This window comes from Mirounga angustirostris, unplaced genomic scaffold (assembly GCF_029215605.1).
Source record: "Mirounga angustirostris isolate CCGP_5_RB_7025 unplaced genomic scaffold, mMirAng1.0.hap1 SCAF_12, whole genome shotgun sequence".
Lineage (NCBI taxonomy): Eukaryota > Metazoa > Chordata > Mammalia > Carnivora > Phocidae > Mirounga > Mirounga angustirostris.
Window position 1 is genome coordinate 81954852 of NW_026991720.1, and position 17010 is coordinate 81971861.

The 17010-nt window shown below is 37.1% G+C and overlaps 1 protein-coding gene across 1 annotated transcript in view; it reads left to right on the forward strand.

The window, feature by feature from the left end:
• Window positions 1–13255, forward strand: part of GNAT3 (G protein subunit alpha transducin 3) — a 55476-nt gene extending 42221 nt beyond the window's left edge. Inside the window, 3 exon segments of the mRNA XM_045865038.2 lie at window positions 9262–9391; window positions 9601–9754; window positions 12845–13255. Of these exon segments, the coding sequence (XP_045720994.2) occupies window positions 9262–9391; window positions 9601–9754; window positions 12845–13056 (496 nt within the window). The 3' untranslated portion in view covers window positions 13057–13255.
• Window positions 13256–17010: the final 3755 nt, after the last annotated feature.

The window sequence follows — 17010 nt, forward strand, 5'->3', positions numbered from 1 at the left end:
GCTTCTGAAACCAAGGGACATGACGACTACCAATGAGCACCCAAAACCTCAGAAAGTCACATTCATTTCCTGGAACATCTATTTCTCTCAGTACCAAATAATAGTCATAAAATTTTAAAAATTATATTCTGAGTAGAATACCGTATTTGCATTAATTTTTAAAAAATAAAACATCATTTTAAAGATATATGACCTCATGATAGGCCTCTTCAGATTATACCTCTAAACTCCCATTCGTGCATCATCATTTTCCTGTCCTTTTGCAGTTCTGTGGTTTGTGAGACTGTTTGAGTCCTACAGGTAGGTGAGTGCCTACGCTGCTTTCATATCTCACTGACCCTTACTAAGGAGTAGGAAAGGTCCTGTTAGATTCTCTAGGACAGCATCAGTGCTGAAAATGGAAGGTGTTTGTGAACTGGATTGTAAAGCCAAGTTAGGACTTCTTTTGACCCAACATTCTCTATACTACCCAACTACTACCTCTTTGCCATTCATTAAAACAGGTTTTTAACTCTTTTAATAGGTTCTGTATTTCCTCCCACTCAAGAGGGTTTGTTAACAAAAGGCATCTTCTATAAAGAAATGGAGAATATTAATTACTCAAATGCAGGGAGTTTCTCTAAACACAAGTATTTAAACAATGAAATTTTGAAAATATTTAGGTTTTACTACAAAATATAAAAAAGGCAACTCTTCTTCTTTCTTAAGGAACTATTTAAAATCACTTAATTACATTTTTAAGTTTGATCACAGCAACTGAGATATATTAATCCCTTAATAAATTCCCACAGTTAAATAACTTTTTTTTTTTGAAGGGTTGAATAGGATTATCTAAAAGTGCACACAGGCTTTTGTAGTGTAAAATTCAGTAGTATTTCAAAGTAGAAAGTATAAAAATAAGATACCTTCCAACTTCATTTCAGTAAGTGCCCAGGTATTAAAATATATTGCATTAGCATTGATTTGTATTCACATAGCGTACATCATCCTATGATTATTTAAAACTAAAGATTTAACTTGCATATTAAATTAGAGAACTCTAGAATTTTAAACAGGAACATCAAAATGAAAAATTCTCTCTGCCAATATACTGTATCATCTTCCTGTATCACCTAATTTAATCGAAATTACCTTAGAGTTCTTATCAAACCAGAACTCCAACAGTCAAACATAAAAGAAATCATTTTTACAGATGTGAAAGTACTATGTAAATGGAAAATACAAGTGTGAGCTCTTTTATTTGTTATAAAATAATTCCTCAGGACAAAGAACTTAAAGATTTACAAGACTTATCAAACAATTATAGCGAAGTCACTTTTTTCCTAATTGTTCCACAATTAAAAAGAGAACTGAAAGGACATAAAACTATGTGGAAGTCAAAGAAGAGAAGTCAGCAGCTATTACAATGTGGAGCTTTAGGTTTTGTAAATTCAACATAACTATTCTCAACAACGTTTGAGTGGATCTATGATATGACATAAATTATAATTTTCTTGAATTTTAAATTGATCATGTGCACTGGGTTCCTTTTTGTGGGGGTATTAGCTTAGGAGTGAGTCTGATTGTCTACCCAGCTGCTAGATCCCAAGTTAGCATTGTCATTATCTATTAAATCTTGCAGAGCAATAACACATATATAACTATCTGTTTTAGGTATGTTCATGGTCAATATTATCCAAACAGTAAGCTTTATAACATGTCTAATTTATTCTAGTAATATATTTTAGTGATTTTATGAATTATGTTATTCAATAATTAGAGGATTATCTAGTGGGCATTTTAAGTTCCGAACAGACACACACACATTGGTAGAAAGTACATCATGTTATTAACAACTATGAGCATTTAGAGACCTGACTTTTTTATGGTTTTAAGTCCTTTTGATTCCATTTTTTATTTTTTATTTTTTATTTTTTTATTTTTATTTTTATTTTTTAAAGATTTTATTTATTTATTTGAGACAGAGAGAATGAGAGAGAGAGAGCACATGAGGGGGGGCGGTCAGAGGGAGAAGCAGACTCCCTGCCGAGCAGGGAGCCCGATGCGGGACTCGATCCAGGGACTCCAGGATCATGACCTGAGCCAAAGGCAGTCTCTTAACCAACTGAGCCACCCAGGTGCCCCTTGATTCCGTTTTTTAATCACAAGCAATTGAGGGATCTAGAATGATCTCTGTGCATATCTCTTTTGTCTGAAAATATTTACCCTGATCTATTTTCAGAACTTGGCACAAGGGAAAGACTTGGTTAGGCCACTTTGTTATGTCTGTATAGTGATGACACAGATTTATATGGCCATCTTAAGAAGTTATGCCAATTCTGATACAACCAATTATCTTGGAACAACTCCACTCAACATAATAATTTAAAATAAATTCCAACTCAGATTAGGTCTGCTTTTTCTGTGGTCAAATATATAGATGTCAGAAATTGTGATTTTTTTTTTTTCCAAGAGAAGTCATATACTTAGAAGAAGAGCAAAGACTTCTAACAAATTAGCTGCAGTAGTATTAGTAATTTTTGGCTATCCTAGATTATGTAATAATTTTCTAAGCACTACAAAGTACAGATTACTTCATTATAATCTATTCTAATATTAAGTGTGAATAATGTGGTGTGGTTAAATATTTAGCCAACTGTTTGACATAAAGCCATAAAACTCAACAGCTTCCTCAGTTGTTTAAAATAGACTACACAACTCAACTGCTGAATATAAAGCCATAAAACCTTGATGACTTGCCCTATGTCAATGCTATAGGTAGTTTAACAAATAATCAATGTTCAATGGTCACTTAAAAGTCTTGCCTGTGGATTTTTAGCTGTATTGTACAGCTCAGGCATTTAAAACCTTTTTTTTTTTTTAATTTAAGAATTCTAACTGAAATATCAGACTTAATAAGGAAATATGTATTACCAAACAAATAAATAAGTAAAACAAAACTTCTTCACACAAAAATGAGAACTGCACGTTCCATTCACTATCATGAAGACTCTGGTTACTTTCACTCCTCAGGGAATCAAGGGGACTCAATCTGTATCACATGTAAGTTTATCTCATTAATTGTTCCTGTAGATTTGACCAATCCAAATGTTCAGTCAGTGAGAATGCATGTTTCTCTTGGATTTCTCCTTCTGTTTTTCACAAAATGGTCATGATGGAATATACATGTATTCACATTCATGTATATTCTGATATACTTTTTTTTTTTTAAGATTTTATTTATTTGACAGAGAGAGACACAGCGAAGAGAGGGAACACAAGCAGGGGGAGTGGGAGAGGGAGAAGCAGGCTTCCCGCGAAGCAGGGAGCCTGATGTGGGGCTCGATCCCAGGACTCTGGGATCATGACCTGAGCCAAAGGCAGATGCTTAACGACTGAGCCACCCAGGTACCCCTATATTTCTGTACTCATATATCCTTACATGTTTTTTTTTAGATAGATATTTCTTATTCAATAATTTAAGTAAAGGCTTCTACTTTGGGAATCTCTAAATTGTTTCAATAGGCTTTAATGCTTTACACCTCTAAAGTAAGTCGCAAGTTAAAATTTAGAGGAAGAGCTAAAAGTGAGGAGAGACGTATGAAAAGAAATTACTACAATAGCAGCAAAACAACACGTAACTTCTTAGGGCTAACATAATATCCAGTAGACTCAGTATGAAAGCAAAACTCCAGCTGTTGTTCTGATTTGCTAATGAGCATTTAAATTCTGTAATGGCAGATGGCATATTCTATGCTCCCTGGACCTTTGTCTCTAACATCAACCTGAGCACATGCACATAGACACGCACCAGTGTTGATCAAGTGAGTCATAAAATGAGAAGGTAATTAGCATGCCATCTAAGACTTTTGAAAGCCATTTTTATCAATATGACAAAACCCTCAGAGGACAAATCTTTGTCTTCCCTTCCTCAGGAGAAAGCTAAGCCTATTAAAACACGTTTACTGAAGGCTGCATGATACATTAAAAGAACAGTGGTCTAAGGGTCATATTACACATTATACCCCTCAAGAACTGTATATATTTACCTGAAGAGGAGAATAGCTACCCTTACACAAAGGTGTTAATGTCAACAGTAGGCTGTGAAGAAGCTGAATGATCAGAAAACATCAGGAGAGAGCCAGCGAGTTTGCTGGGCTTGCTCTGAATTTCATCTCAAAAGATTTTTCAAACATTCTATTTCTTGGGAAAGTCATTTGAGATCATTACATTGTAGAAAAGAAAAACATAGAAAGTACATGAAGTTTCTGTTTTTCCCTTTTCCTGGGGAGTTTAAATTCCCCCCCAGAGTTCATAAATTGGTGATATCCATATCTTGATAATTCTTATTACTGTTTTCATTGCAAGGGACTCCCTGCAATTTTTTTCTGATTTAAAAACTATTAACATGAGAGCAATAAGGTTATCCTCTTTGAGATAAAATATTTGATCACTGTGCCAGGAATCTGAGCAGTTCTACTAGTAGAATATCCTCAGATTTGTAAGTTTTGAATATAATCTAATTGAAAATATAGAAGTAATTAAAAAAAAGAAATCATCAGATAGATGGAGATAGCTTATTTAGCTGGCCATAAAAGCAAAGAAAAAAAGACTCAAAAAGAAATGTTAGTTAGACAAACCCACGTCCCATTTATCTGGTGGAGAAAACTTAACCTAGGTGTCCTGGAGTTTGGTTCTTACAGCAATATCATTTCTACTGTAGAAATTCATTATCAGGCTCTCAGCACTGACATTCTATTCATCCAGCAACTTTTCTCCTCATTCTGTTCACTCTCCATTGTGGGATGCCCATGATGGAAGCAAACCCTGAAGAGAGGACTAGAACAAAAGAGAAAACAAGAATTATGGAGATACTTGCATATCCAAATCTAGTGGGTGGAGACACAGCAGGTGGTTTTAGTTTGAAAAGCTTACCAGGAGTTTAAACCTACTGATGCATATTCAATCCTCAACACGCCAAAATCCACAAGTTGATGTATTTTTGTTCAATCACAGTATCACATTTCTTTGCCAACAAATGATCCATCATATATTTGTCTATGACCAAATGGAGAATATACACAACACCTAGAATCCTGACAGTCTGTACTATCACCATTAAAATCATGGAACAAAACACCTGGGAAGGGGAGAATTTTACATTTTCGCCCAGTTTGACAACATATAGAACTACTGTCTGACCCTAAGGGAAAAAGGACAGACTACAGCGAAGGTAATTCCAGCCAACTGGCAAGAGTTTAAGAGTTTTAAAGCTAACTGTGGACACTAGGTATTAACTGAGGAACTCTGGTCTAAATAAACAAATTTACACTTGATGAGCTTCACAACAAAGCTTCACAATCATACCCACAGAACCTATCTCGGTGCCTGATACATAATAGCCTCCACAAATATGACTTGAATTAATAAGCTGTGGCCTAGTTACTTTAACATTTCATATGAAAAATAGAAATAATAATTGTGGGGTGCCTGGGTGGCTCAGTTGATTAAGTGACTGCCTTCGGCTCAGGTCATGATCCTAGAGTCCCGGGATCGAGTCCCACATCGGGCTCCCTGCTCGGCAGGGAGTCTGCTTCTCCCTCTGACCCTCCTCCCTCTCATGCTGTCTCTCCCTCTAATAAATAAAAATAAATAAAATAAAATAAAAAGAAATAATAATTGTACCTACCTTATGAGTTTATTATAGTTTAAAATTTGAGTCAATTGTTGTAGATTGCTCACATGCCTGGCAAATAAACTCTCATTAGGCATGTTAAATTAAGATTAAGACATTACAATTGGTGGGAAGGAGGAAATAAAAGTCATGATCTAAATTATTTCCATGTGTACTACATTTTATAATTTCAACAAAACTATAGATAAAATGATTTTTCAAATTCTGAAAAAAAACTACTTTTATAGATCAACAAATTATTTGACTAAAATCTAAAGGTTTGACTGCATATTAATTATCTTTGCTTCCATATGAGTGTTGACTCATTTTAAAAAATTAAATGTGTTGGTTGGTTTACACATAATATAAACATGAAGTCAAAATTTTGTCCTCTTCCTCTGTTTATATTACAAGTCTGATATTGCAGAAGGTTTGGTATTAGCAACATCTATAATAGTGTTTATTGACACTGGATTTAAATTTCCAAAGCACCCAACTACTGAACTCTTCAACATTATCTTGAATATTGTAAGCATCTCTTCTTTCAATCTACTACTGAAATCTTTTTGCATTGGTTAGTGTGTGGGTGTGTGTGTGTGGTGTGTGTGTGTGTGTGTGTGTAGATTTGAGGAACTCAGTTCTATATGTCTGTTCTCTGCCTGGCTCACACATCAAGTGTAAAGTAGAATCTACTCTACAATGTATTCTACTTTTGATTATCTTCAACAAGTCAGCTGATTGGCATTTATTACCCCAGGTACAGTTATTGCCTTTGAAATCTCTGTACAGCTTGGATGTTTCTCGGTAATTAACATGTTGTGGTTAAGCTATTATGAAAGCCCCATAATTTCGTTTTCTGCCTCTAGTCTCTTCCTTATCAAATCTATCTTATGGACTCAGATCAAAGTGACCTAACATAACAACAAGCAAACAAACAATGTTAATTCCCTGCCCCCAAATCTCCCATAGCTCCCCCACTGATTGCAATATAAATGTCATCTTCTTGTGTAATACAAAAGATCCAGTTAATCTATTTCAGGGCTAACATGTCAGGTTTACTCTTGTCTGCTCAAATCCTTTGCTCTTCCTGTTTCCTCCACTGCCTCTACCTGGAACGTTTCCCCAGACATTTGCTTGGCTTAATCCTTCAACTCCTTAAATTTTTAATTAGCAGTTTCCAGTTAGTTTAGTTCAAATTATGGCCCACCCCTACACTCCGTCTATCTATATCCTAAGTCTGTTCACAAACACACACACACACACACACACGCCCCACCATCACTGCCAACACCCCCTCCACATAGATTAGAAACTTTTGAGGTTGAATCTCTTAATGCCTGGCATGATCAATAAATATTCATTGAATAAATGAATAATTATCAGGCCATTTATCTCGATGGTTTTAGCTAAGTTTTCACGTTCCTGAAATATAAATTCTGTGCTTATCCCAGACATGCCATGTTCTCTCTTTCCTTGATAACTGACATGTGCACTTGATATCAAACTCCCCCCCCCCGGTCCCATTAATACTATCCTATAAAGCAATCCTTTATAGGAAAGAAAATGATGTGAGAGAAAGTAAATGGCGATGGGGAGAGACACAATTCACATGGAGGCTGAAGGCGGCTTTCTTGTGGAGGAGACACTGACTGTAAGACCTGTGAGGTGAGAATGAGGCAGGGTCATGTCATGAAGAAAGGAATCATGTCACCTGGGAAGGAGACGGGCTGTGCCAAAGTCCTGAAGCAGCAGAAAGTTAGGTTTATACTAAAGGAGTTTCTAGAGTAGCCTTGTGATCTCACTGTCCTAAAGAAGAAAGTGGTATGAATTAAGCTGGGAAAAGTAAGCAGGAACCAAAATCTCCAGAGCTAAATTTAGGGGTCATCAGACCAGCCTGTGTGTTGTCCTATGGCTGAGAAGCCTGCAGGAAGTTGCGGAACTCTGGCCATGGCCGTGCTGAGAAATGTTGGTGGCTGGGACAAGAGAAGGGGCCTTGGAGAGAAGTGGATGAATTGGGAACTGCATTTTGCATGGGTGTTATATGGAGGGTAAGGGAAAGGAAGGTCTTTTTTTTTTTTTTTTAAGATTTTTTTTTTTTTATTTATTTGAGAGAGAGAGAATGAGAGACAGAGAACACAAGAGGGAAGAGGGTCAGAGGGAGAAGCAGACCCCCCGCTGAGCAGGGAGCCCGATGCGGGACTCGATCCCGGGACTCCTGGATCATGACCTGAGCCGAAGGCAGTCGCTTAACCAACTGAGCCACCCAGGCGCCCCGGGAAAGGAAGGTCTTAAGAATAGCTCCTTGTGGGGCGTCTGGGTGGCTCAGCCGTTAAGCGTCTGCCTTCGGCTCAGGTCATGATACCAGGGTGCTGGGATTGAGCCCTGCATCAGGCTCCTTGCTCAGCGGGAAGCCTGCTTTTCCCTCTCCCATTCCCCCTGCTGTGTTCCCTCTCTTTGCTGTGTCTCTCTCTGTCAAATAAATAAATAAATCCTTTAAAAAAAAAAAAAAAAGAATAGCTCCTCGTTTCTTTACTGAGTTACTAGGTCCATGATGGGGACATTTAGCAAAACACTAGCACTGGGGGAGAGCCACGTTTTCAAACACCTCCTCTGAGGAAGTTCCAAGATGACTCAGGCTGATTTAGGTTTTCCTCTGGGCTCACATTTTACCTTGTAAATGAGTATTAGGATACTCATTATATAGTGCTGGGCACCAGGATGGCTCAGTCAGTTAAGTGTCCGACGGTTGATTTCGGCTGGGGTCATGATCTCAGGGTCATGGGATCGAGCCCCCTGTCAGACTCCACACTGGGCAAGGAGTCTGCTTGAGATTCCCTCTCCCTCTGCCCCTCCCCTCGCTTTCTCTCTCTCCCTCTCTCTCTCAAATAAATACAATCTTTAAAATAAAAGATTATTTATCATATAATCCTATAATAACATTCTGGTTTTCTCTCTCCGAGACAACAGGCTCTTTGAAGATAGTGACCGTATCTTTTCATCTTTCTGTTGGTAGGCCTAACACAGTGTCTCGCACAAAAAATGCAAACAATAATTGAATGAATGAATGAATGAATGAATGAATGTAGGAAGAACTAAGAGAAGAAGCAAGAATCATAGTATTACAACTATGTTAGCTTCCAATCTTTTTGTAGGTTCTGTTCATTTAAGACTATGCATAGACTTTTTTTAATTTTCGTTCCTGTACAGTTCACATGCAGTGTTCTATTAGTTTTAGGTGTACAACATAGCGATGTAATACTTCCACACTCTGCATAGACTTTGATCAAAAATCTCTCAAGTCCAGTAAATTTCTTACTAAAACTGTAAACTGCTAAAAACTGCCCAGTCCCTCAAAGTCAGTATGCGATTTTATCTAGCGTGCATGGATACAAAAAAAAAAAAAAAGAAGAAAGAAAAAAAGATGACCTTTTTTTTCTGTAGTCCTTGAGCTGCAAATTGGTCAAATAAAATATTTTATAATCAATGAAAACGAAAGACTATCTTTTAAAGATATGAGAGCGTTTGTTTATAGTTCTAAATGTTAATATTAATGTAACTTTCGGTGGGTATTTCTGAGACTTGTTATCCTGTTTTTATTTTTTTTAAAGAATGTTCGATGTAGGAGGACAGAGATCTGAGAGAAAGAAATGGATTCACTGCTTTGAAGGTGTTACATGTATTATATTTTGTGCAGCACTCAGTGCCTATGACATGGTCCTGGTGGAAGATGAGGAAGAGGTTAAGTCTCAAAGGAAAATAAAGCCAGGGTAAAACAAACAAACAAACAAAAAACCAAGCATCGGTGCTTCCCAACATGACTACCACATTCCCCAACTCAGGGAAGATCTTCCAAACATAGATGTTACTTCTAGATCCTTGCTTATAAGGCCCAATGTTAATATTTTGCCAATAATAATCCTACACATGCTCATCTTTATCCCTAACAGAACAGAATGCACGAGAGCCTTCACTTGCTCAACAGCATCTGTAATCACAAGTACTTTGCAACCATCTCCATTGTCCTGTTTCTCAATAAAAAAGATCTTTTTCAAGAAAAAGTAACCAAAGTGCATCTTAGTGTCTGCTTTCCGGAATACACTGGTAAGATACTTTTTTAATTCCATACAAAACTCTTATATAGACCTCTATTTTCCTGTCTTCATCTTGACAGGTAACATTTATGAAGTTGAGGCTTATGATAATTGCTTGAGTCACATGTATGATCCAAACTGGAAGAAGTCTTGCAGCTAAATAGGAAATGCCTCTCTACACTGTCGGCATTAAAGAAAAGCTCTAATGAAAAAATGGGAGATTAGATGGACCAGCGTTGCTAATCTATGTATTAAACAACACCGCAAACTGTGTTATCTTAAACATTATAAACAATATAATATATTACAAATTGGCATTTTTTTTTTAAAGATTAATTTTATTCAAGAGAGAGGAGAGAACAAGCAGGAGGAGCAGAGAGAGTCCTAAGCAGACTCTGCGCTGAGTGGGGAGTCTGATGCAGGGCCCAGTCTCAAGATCCAGAGATCATGACCTGAGCTGAAACCAAGAGTCAGAGGCCCAGCTGACTGCACCACCCAGCATCCCCCCCAAATTGGCACTTTTTATGTATCTCCTGATGAAACTTTATAAAGCAGTTGTTTCTCAAAGTCTGAATTAAGTTTCCTGAGGGACAGCTTGAATGATTTTTGAGAATAGTGACATTTTCTCTTTCCAGTTTTCATTTTCCAGTTTTCCTAGCTCCTAGAATGTTAGTGCTGATCCTGCTAATGACTATAAATGTCAGGTTCTATAAGTGGGTTTTTTTTCCTTCAGAGACACTTTTTTTTTTAATATAGCTACATGCTCTGTTAATGAAACTATGTGTAAGATGGAAATACTTATGAATTAAACGACAAATAGGGGTGCCTGTGTGGCTCAGTCGGTTAAGCATCTGCCTTTGGCTCAGGTCATGATCTCTAGGTCCTGGGATGGAGCCCCTTGTCAGGCCCCCTGCTCCGTGGGGGATTTGCTTCTCCCTCTCCCTCTGCCCCTCCCCCCCCATGTGCACTCTTGCTCTCTCAAAGAAATAAAATCTTCTAAAAAAATAAAAATTAATTTAAAAAAGCACAAATAGAAGCCCAATTCCACCACTTTGTTTCATGGGTAGCCCAGATGTTACTATAAGCATGGCATTCTGTCATAGTAGCTATTTATGCTAATCTAAAACTAGTGCTTCTATCTTTCTTCTAGCTTTGTAAATATTAATTATGTGTTAACACATTTATCATGTGATTAAATATAATCATGATTCCATGTTGATTTTTACAAACTAAATATAGATTCAATAAAGCTCTGTATATTTTCTTCTAACTAATAGGCTTTAATTCTTAGAGCAGTTTTTCATTTACAGGACAAATGAATGGAAAAGGCAGAGTTCTCACCTACTCCCTCTCTGGTCAGCTTCCCATTTCCCTTACTATTCACATTTTGCATTGATGTGGTATATTTGTGACAATTGACTAACAGGTATTGATATGTTATGACTAAAGTCCATAGTTTACTAGGGGCACTCTGAGTCATGCAGTTCTGTGTGCTTTGCAAATTCATGTCACATCCCTACCATTATAATAACATACAGAATAGTTCCACTGCCATAAAAATCATCTGTGTTCCACTATAAATCTATGCTTTACCTCTCCCATCCAACTTGTGGCAACCTCTGATCTTTTTTACAGTTGTGCCCTTTCCAGAATGTCACAGAGCTGTAATCCTACAATATATGGCATTTTCTGACAGACAGCTTTCACTTTCCATTATAAAAACTATATGCATTTAAATTTCCTCCATGTCTTTTCATGGGTTGATAGTCCATTTCCTTTTATTGTTAAATAATAATTCACTCCAAAAACCAGTTTGTTTAATCTTTCACCTATCGAAAGACATCTTAGTTACTTCCAACTTTTGGCAATTATGAATAAAGCTGCTATAAACATCTATGTTCAGGATTCTATGTACGTGTAAGTTTTTGTGCAAATATCTAGAAGCACATGTGTTGGGCTGTATAGTAAAACTATGTTTAGCTTTGTAAGAAACTGCCCAACCGCCGTCCAAAGTGGCTGTACCATTTTGAGTTCCTGTGGCTCCACATCTTCGCCAGCATTTGGTATTATTAGTGTTTTGGACTTTAGCCACATTACACGGTTTTAAAGATTGTCTCTCATGGAATTTTTCTCCTAGTTACAATAAAGTGAGGAACACAAATTGTATCTCCTTGGAAAATTTTCACGTTGCTGCCCTATCCTATGTTAGGTTCCCTGAAAGTATATTCTGTTATAAAGCCCATCAACATGAATCACTTTTAGCTGCCTTGTGTTTCTTAGCATTCGTATTTTATTTCTGCCTTTTCCCAGTTGATCCGTTGTATGTCCTGCTACAGGGCTAACCATGCCTGAGCCCACCCTTCATCAACTTTCCATTTAGCTCCACTAAAGCATCAGTCAAGAACAGCTCTCTCTGGTTTGACCTATGTCATCTCAACTCCTTCGTTTGGTTAGCAACATAGTCCATAATCTGACCCGTACCATCCATTCTACTTGATTTGCTACAATTCCTCTGCAAAAATCTGTCCTTTCCGTCCAACTAGACTCTCCAAGGTGCACATTTGACTCTCAACCCCACCCTCAAGTCCAGTGATACAGGCCATTCTCACTCCCACTTTTTGGCCTCACTCAGACTGCTTCCTTCTTTCTTCTAACTCCCCGTCAAGATCCAGCTCAAACACCACCTCGTTCTGCGGTCCACTCATCTACAAATGCCATTCTTCTTGTAGTTCATATTAACACACACACACACCCACGTACACAGATAAATGAACAGCCTTTGTCATATACATAGACTTCATTGCTCATTTATGTATATATGTTAGTATTTTTACTGTATTGTGAGTATTTGAGGCAAGTGAAGCCCCCACTCAGTGGGGCATGCATGGTTCCCCGCACAAATTTAGTATCGCATAAATCCCAGATAACTGACCATTGCCATCTTGATTTTTCAACACTGAGTGTATCAAATAGCAGCACACAAAGTAAAATCCTAAAACTTAGTGATATTTCTAATTTTATTCCTTTTAAAATGCAATTAACGTTTCTTTTCTTTTCTTTTCTTTTCTTTTCTTTTCTTTTCTTTTCTTTTTTTAACAAGGACCAAATACATTTGAAGATGCAGGGAACTACATCAAAAACCAGTTTCTAGACCTGAATTTAAAGAAAGAAGATAAGGAAATTTATTCCCACATGACCTGTGCTACAGATACCCAAGATGTCAAGTTCGTGTTGGATGCAGTTACAGATATAATAATCAAAGAGAATCTAAAAGACTGTGGGCTTGGGCGCCTGGGTGGCTCAGTCGGTTAAGCGACTGTCTTCGGCTCAGGTCATGATCCTGGAGTCCCAGGATCAAGTCCCGCATCGGGCTCCCTGCTTAGCAGGGAGTCTGCTTCTCCCTCTGACCCTCCACCTTCTCATGCTCTCTCTCTATGATTCTCTCTCTCTCATTCTCTCTCTCTCAATAAATAAATAAAAATCTTTAAAAAAATAAAAATAAAAAAAAATAAAAGACTGTGGGCTTTTCTAATCAGTCCTTTTTTTCTTCCACTCTTGCTCATGTACACTTCTCAAGATACAGAAGGAAAGGTGTTGTGCGATGTGTTTAGGTTTAACAGATTAGTGTTCTAAAACAAAAAGTTTTCATACAAAAATTTTACTATATTGTCGGCTCTGTCTGGTTAAGTTTCAATTTCTCTGGGACATTGAGGATGGGGGGTGTCTTTCGTGTCCACAGGTCTGAAAACGTACATTTTGGTAATGTATTGGTACATATTAATGACAGTGAATTTGCTTGGTAGTAAATTTCTGTATTGTGATCTATTTCTAATCATAGAACAACAAAAAATGCAAGGTATCCCGTATTATTTCACTGGCCACATTTTGAGAGACATTTGTTTTCACTGATACGTAACTGTGTCTTTACTATAACGACTATTCATTATTGGTCAATTCCTCCAATCAGTAAGTTGTTAATGAAATGTTCACTAGACATGTACTTGTCGATGAGAAATTCCATATGCAAAAGAAACGCATGCAATTTTATCTGCTACATTTTTCTTAGGGAAAAAAGTCATTCATGCTGAATTTACCCTTAGAATTGGAGATTTTAACAATCTATCTTTTTTGTACCAGCCTAGTAGAAAATGGGACTGTGTGCGGTCAATATATAGGGTAAGGCTGATCAGGCTGAACAACAGTCCTTAATGGAGTACTCATTTCCCACATTTTACTCCAACGTGGCATGGAACATTATTACAACTGATGGTTGAGGGACAATAATTTTAGACCACAAGAGAGAAAAATAATTCCGTTTCTTGGCATTTAGTATGTTTTGGTTTTGTGACTAAGAAGTAGGAAGTAAGAGTTAATAATTAGGAGATTTTGTAGAAGAGAAACATTGAGCTTCTCTATTGGTACCGTAGGGTCCATTCTAAATGTTCGACTGCATGATAATGGTCAAGCCTACTTTATAAAAGCTAATTTGGTGCCTTACAAACAGAAAAGATGTCATTTGCAAACAGAAAAGATGACCTCTCTTTTTTAAAGTATGTACCACTTACAACATATCCTTTTCAAGCAGGTCTCAATATTGTTACTCTCTATCCTAGTAGAAGGTGATACACAGGTCAGAATAGTAGGTCAGTGGATGAGATTTATAACTACCCTGAAAAGAGAGCTAATTAGTGTTTTACAAGCTAAATTAGGAAATCAGAAATTAAGCAATTTGCCAATCTGTAGCTTAGATGGGCTTAGGTAGCTATGTCTCAGGGTCACTTCTTCCTGGTTCTGTAACATTTCCATTCTAAACACTTAGGAATGATCACTATTCAATAAATAGCCTTGACTGGAGTGCTTCTGGCTTTACTTTCAAAATACACAAAGGAGTTATCAACAAATATAATCCAATAAAAATGTGATAGTAAGAAAAATTAATTGGAAATTTCTTTGCAGAATATAAATTATTAAGGAACCTAAGATAGCAAGGACAGAAAAAAGAAAAAACATTTAGTTCAAGAATTCAATAAAATTTTCTGGCTAAGAACCAATATCTATATGACAAAAACCCAACATTTTGCTAGGAGATATTCAATGCTCAGAGATTCTAGATTAAGATCACAAATGCTATCATTTCATCTTTTGCTTTGTCTTTTTATTTTTTTCCCATTCTACTTTAATCTGCTTTTCTCTAACAGTGTGAAGAGAATTTTCCATAATGGAGTTAGATAGTTTGAGAAGTATTACTATTTTATTTGGATTTTGACTTTGTCTTACCCTTAGGATTTCTCTTTTCGGTGTAAATGGTGGGGTCAGAAATGGTTCAATTTGTCTTTTATTTATTTATTTATTTATTTATTTATTTTTAAAGATTTTTATTTATTTTTTAGAGAGCGAGCGAGAGAGAAACGCATGAAAGGGGAGAGGGTCAGAGGGAGAAGCAGGCTCCCCTCTGAGCAGGGAGCCCGATGTGGGACTCGATCCCAGGACCCTGGGATCATGACCTGAGCCAGAAGCAGACGCTTAACCGTCTGAGTCACCCAGGCGCCCTCAATTTGTCTTTTAAAAATACGTAACTCATTTCATTATGTGCAAAAATTTGACAAGTATCAATATTTATAAAATACTATTCTCTGAGAAATTAAAAAAATATGTTAAGTGATCAAACTAAAATTAGAGGTTACTTTGGATTACAGGAAAACAAAACAAAACCTATTCCTTCCAACCCAATGATTGGAATTTTAAAAATTCCTTCACAATCACAACAGTTGTTATGCCAAACAATTCATTTTAATTAAAAAGAGAAATCTTAAGTAGAGAAAATAGATGTTTGCATTATGACTTTAGTGATCACCCTCCTTAAAAGTGAGTCTATGTCTGATTTCACTTTTTAAATGTTTAACAAAAAAGGTTGGCCTAGACACACAGTATTTTGAACTAATTAAAGAAAGTGGGCGCCTGGGTGGCTCAGTTGGTTAAGCGACTGCCTTTGGCTCAGGTCATGATCCTGGAGTCCCGGGATCGAGTCCCGCATCGGGCTCCCTGCTCGGCGGGGAGTCTGCTTCTCCCTCTGACCTTCCCCCCTCTCATGCTCTCTCTCTATCTCATTGTCTCTCAAATGAATAAATAAAATCTTTAAAAAAATAAAAATAAAAAATAAAGAAAGTAACAAAATTGAAAATCTGGAAAACCATGCTTTAGCCAGAAGATAGTTGCCCTGAGACCAGCAATATTAAAGTTGGTTAGAAGTCAAATACCTATTTCAATGGAAATTTCAACCTTCCAGCTGTACAGGTAGTGTTCTTGTTTGACGTGTCTCAAAGAAGCAGTCTTCGTGTTTATCAAAGTTCAAATGTTATTATACTATTTTCCTTTTCTGTTATTTGAGGTTTCTCTTCCTCACTCAGAATGTCCTTAAATCCTCTTGCCTCAGATTTTTAACACTTCCAACTCATTCATTTCTAAAATGTGTCCAGTTGTAGATACACTGCACCACCTCAGGGATCTGGAGCAGGCTTATGGCTAACAGAGTCACTGACAACTGAGTTTTTCCAGAAGCATGAACTGGTCAACAGATAAGTCTTTGCATCTTGGGACTAGGGACTAGAGAGTTAAATGAAGAAGAGCATTCATTGGTAATACCCTGGAGTCAAAATATTGAAGTTGGTGACTCTAAAAGCAGCTCTATAGAAAAGGGATTTCAAATTCTGTGAAGGCTACAGCAAATGTTATAGATATCCCATATCCTATTGGTTCGCAAAACTTAAAAACGAACCCCAGTCTTCATGCACATCATACAAATCGGCAAACTAGTTTCTTTCAGGCTATGGGTCTGTCCTAAGACAAGTTTTCTTACTATCCTATTGAATCACGAACTATAGTTGCAAATACTTGCACAGATCCATCAGGCTTGACTTAATCACACGCTACATACATGAGAAAGAAGAAATCTTTCTTGTAGAGATATGTGTTTTTCCGATGTGACACGACTTCAGAATCAGAGACGGATGTGCTAGTTAGCAGGAGTAACTCCTAAAAGTAAAATATTCATAAGAACTATAGAAGCAATTGAGAATCCTCTCAGAGTAACTTTAAAAGCAGGAGACGCCACCCTCTGCCTGGATGCAGCAAGTATTCCATTGATAATCTAACCAGTTATGACCCTCTTTCTTCGTCGGCCTTTTCTGACATGCTTACTGACCAGTCTACGGCCACTCGGGGGCACACTAACATCATGTGTTTTTCTACCCAAATGTTGCCAACATA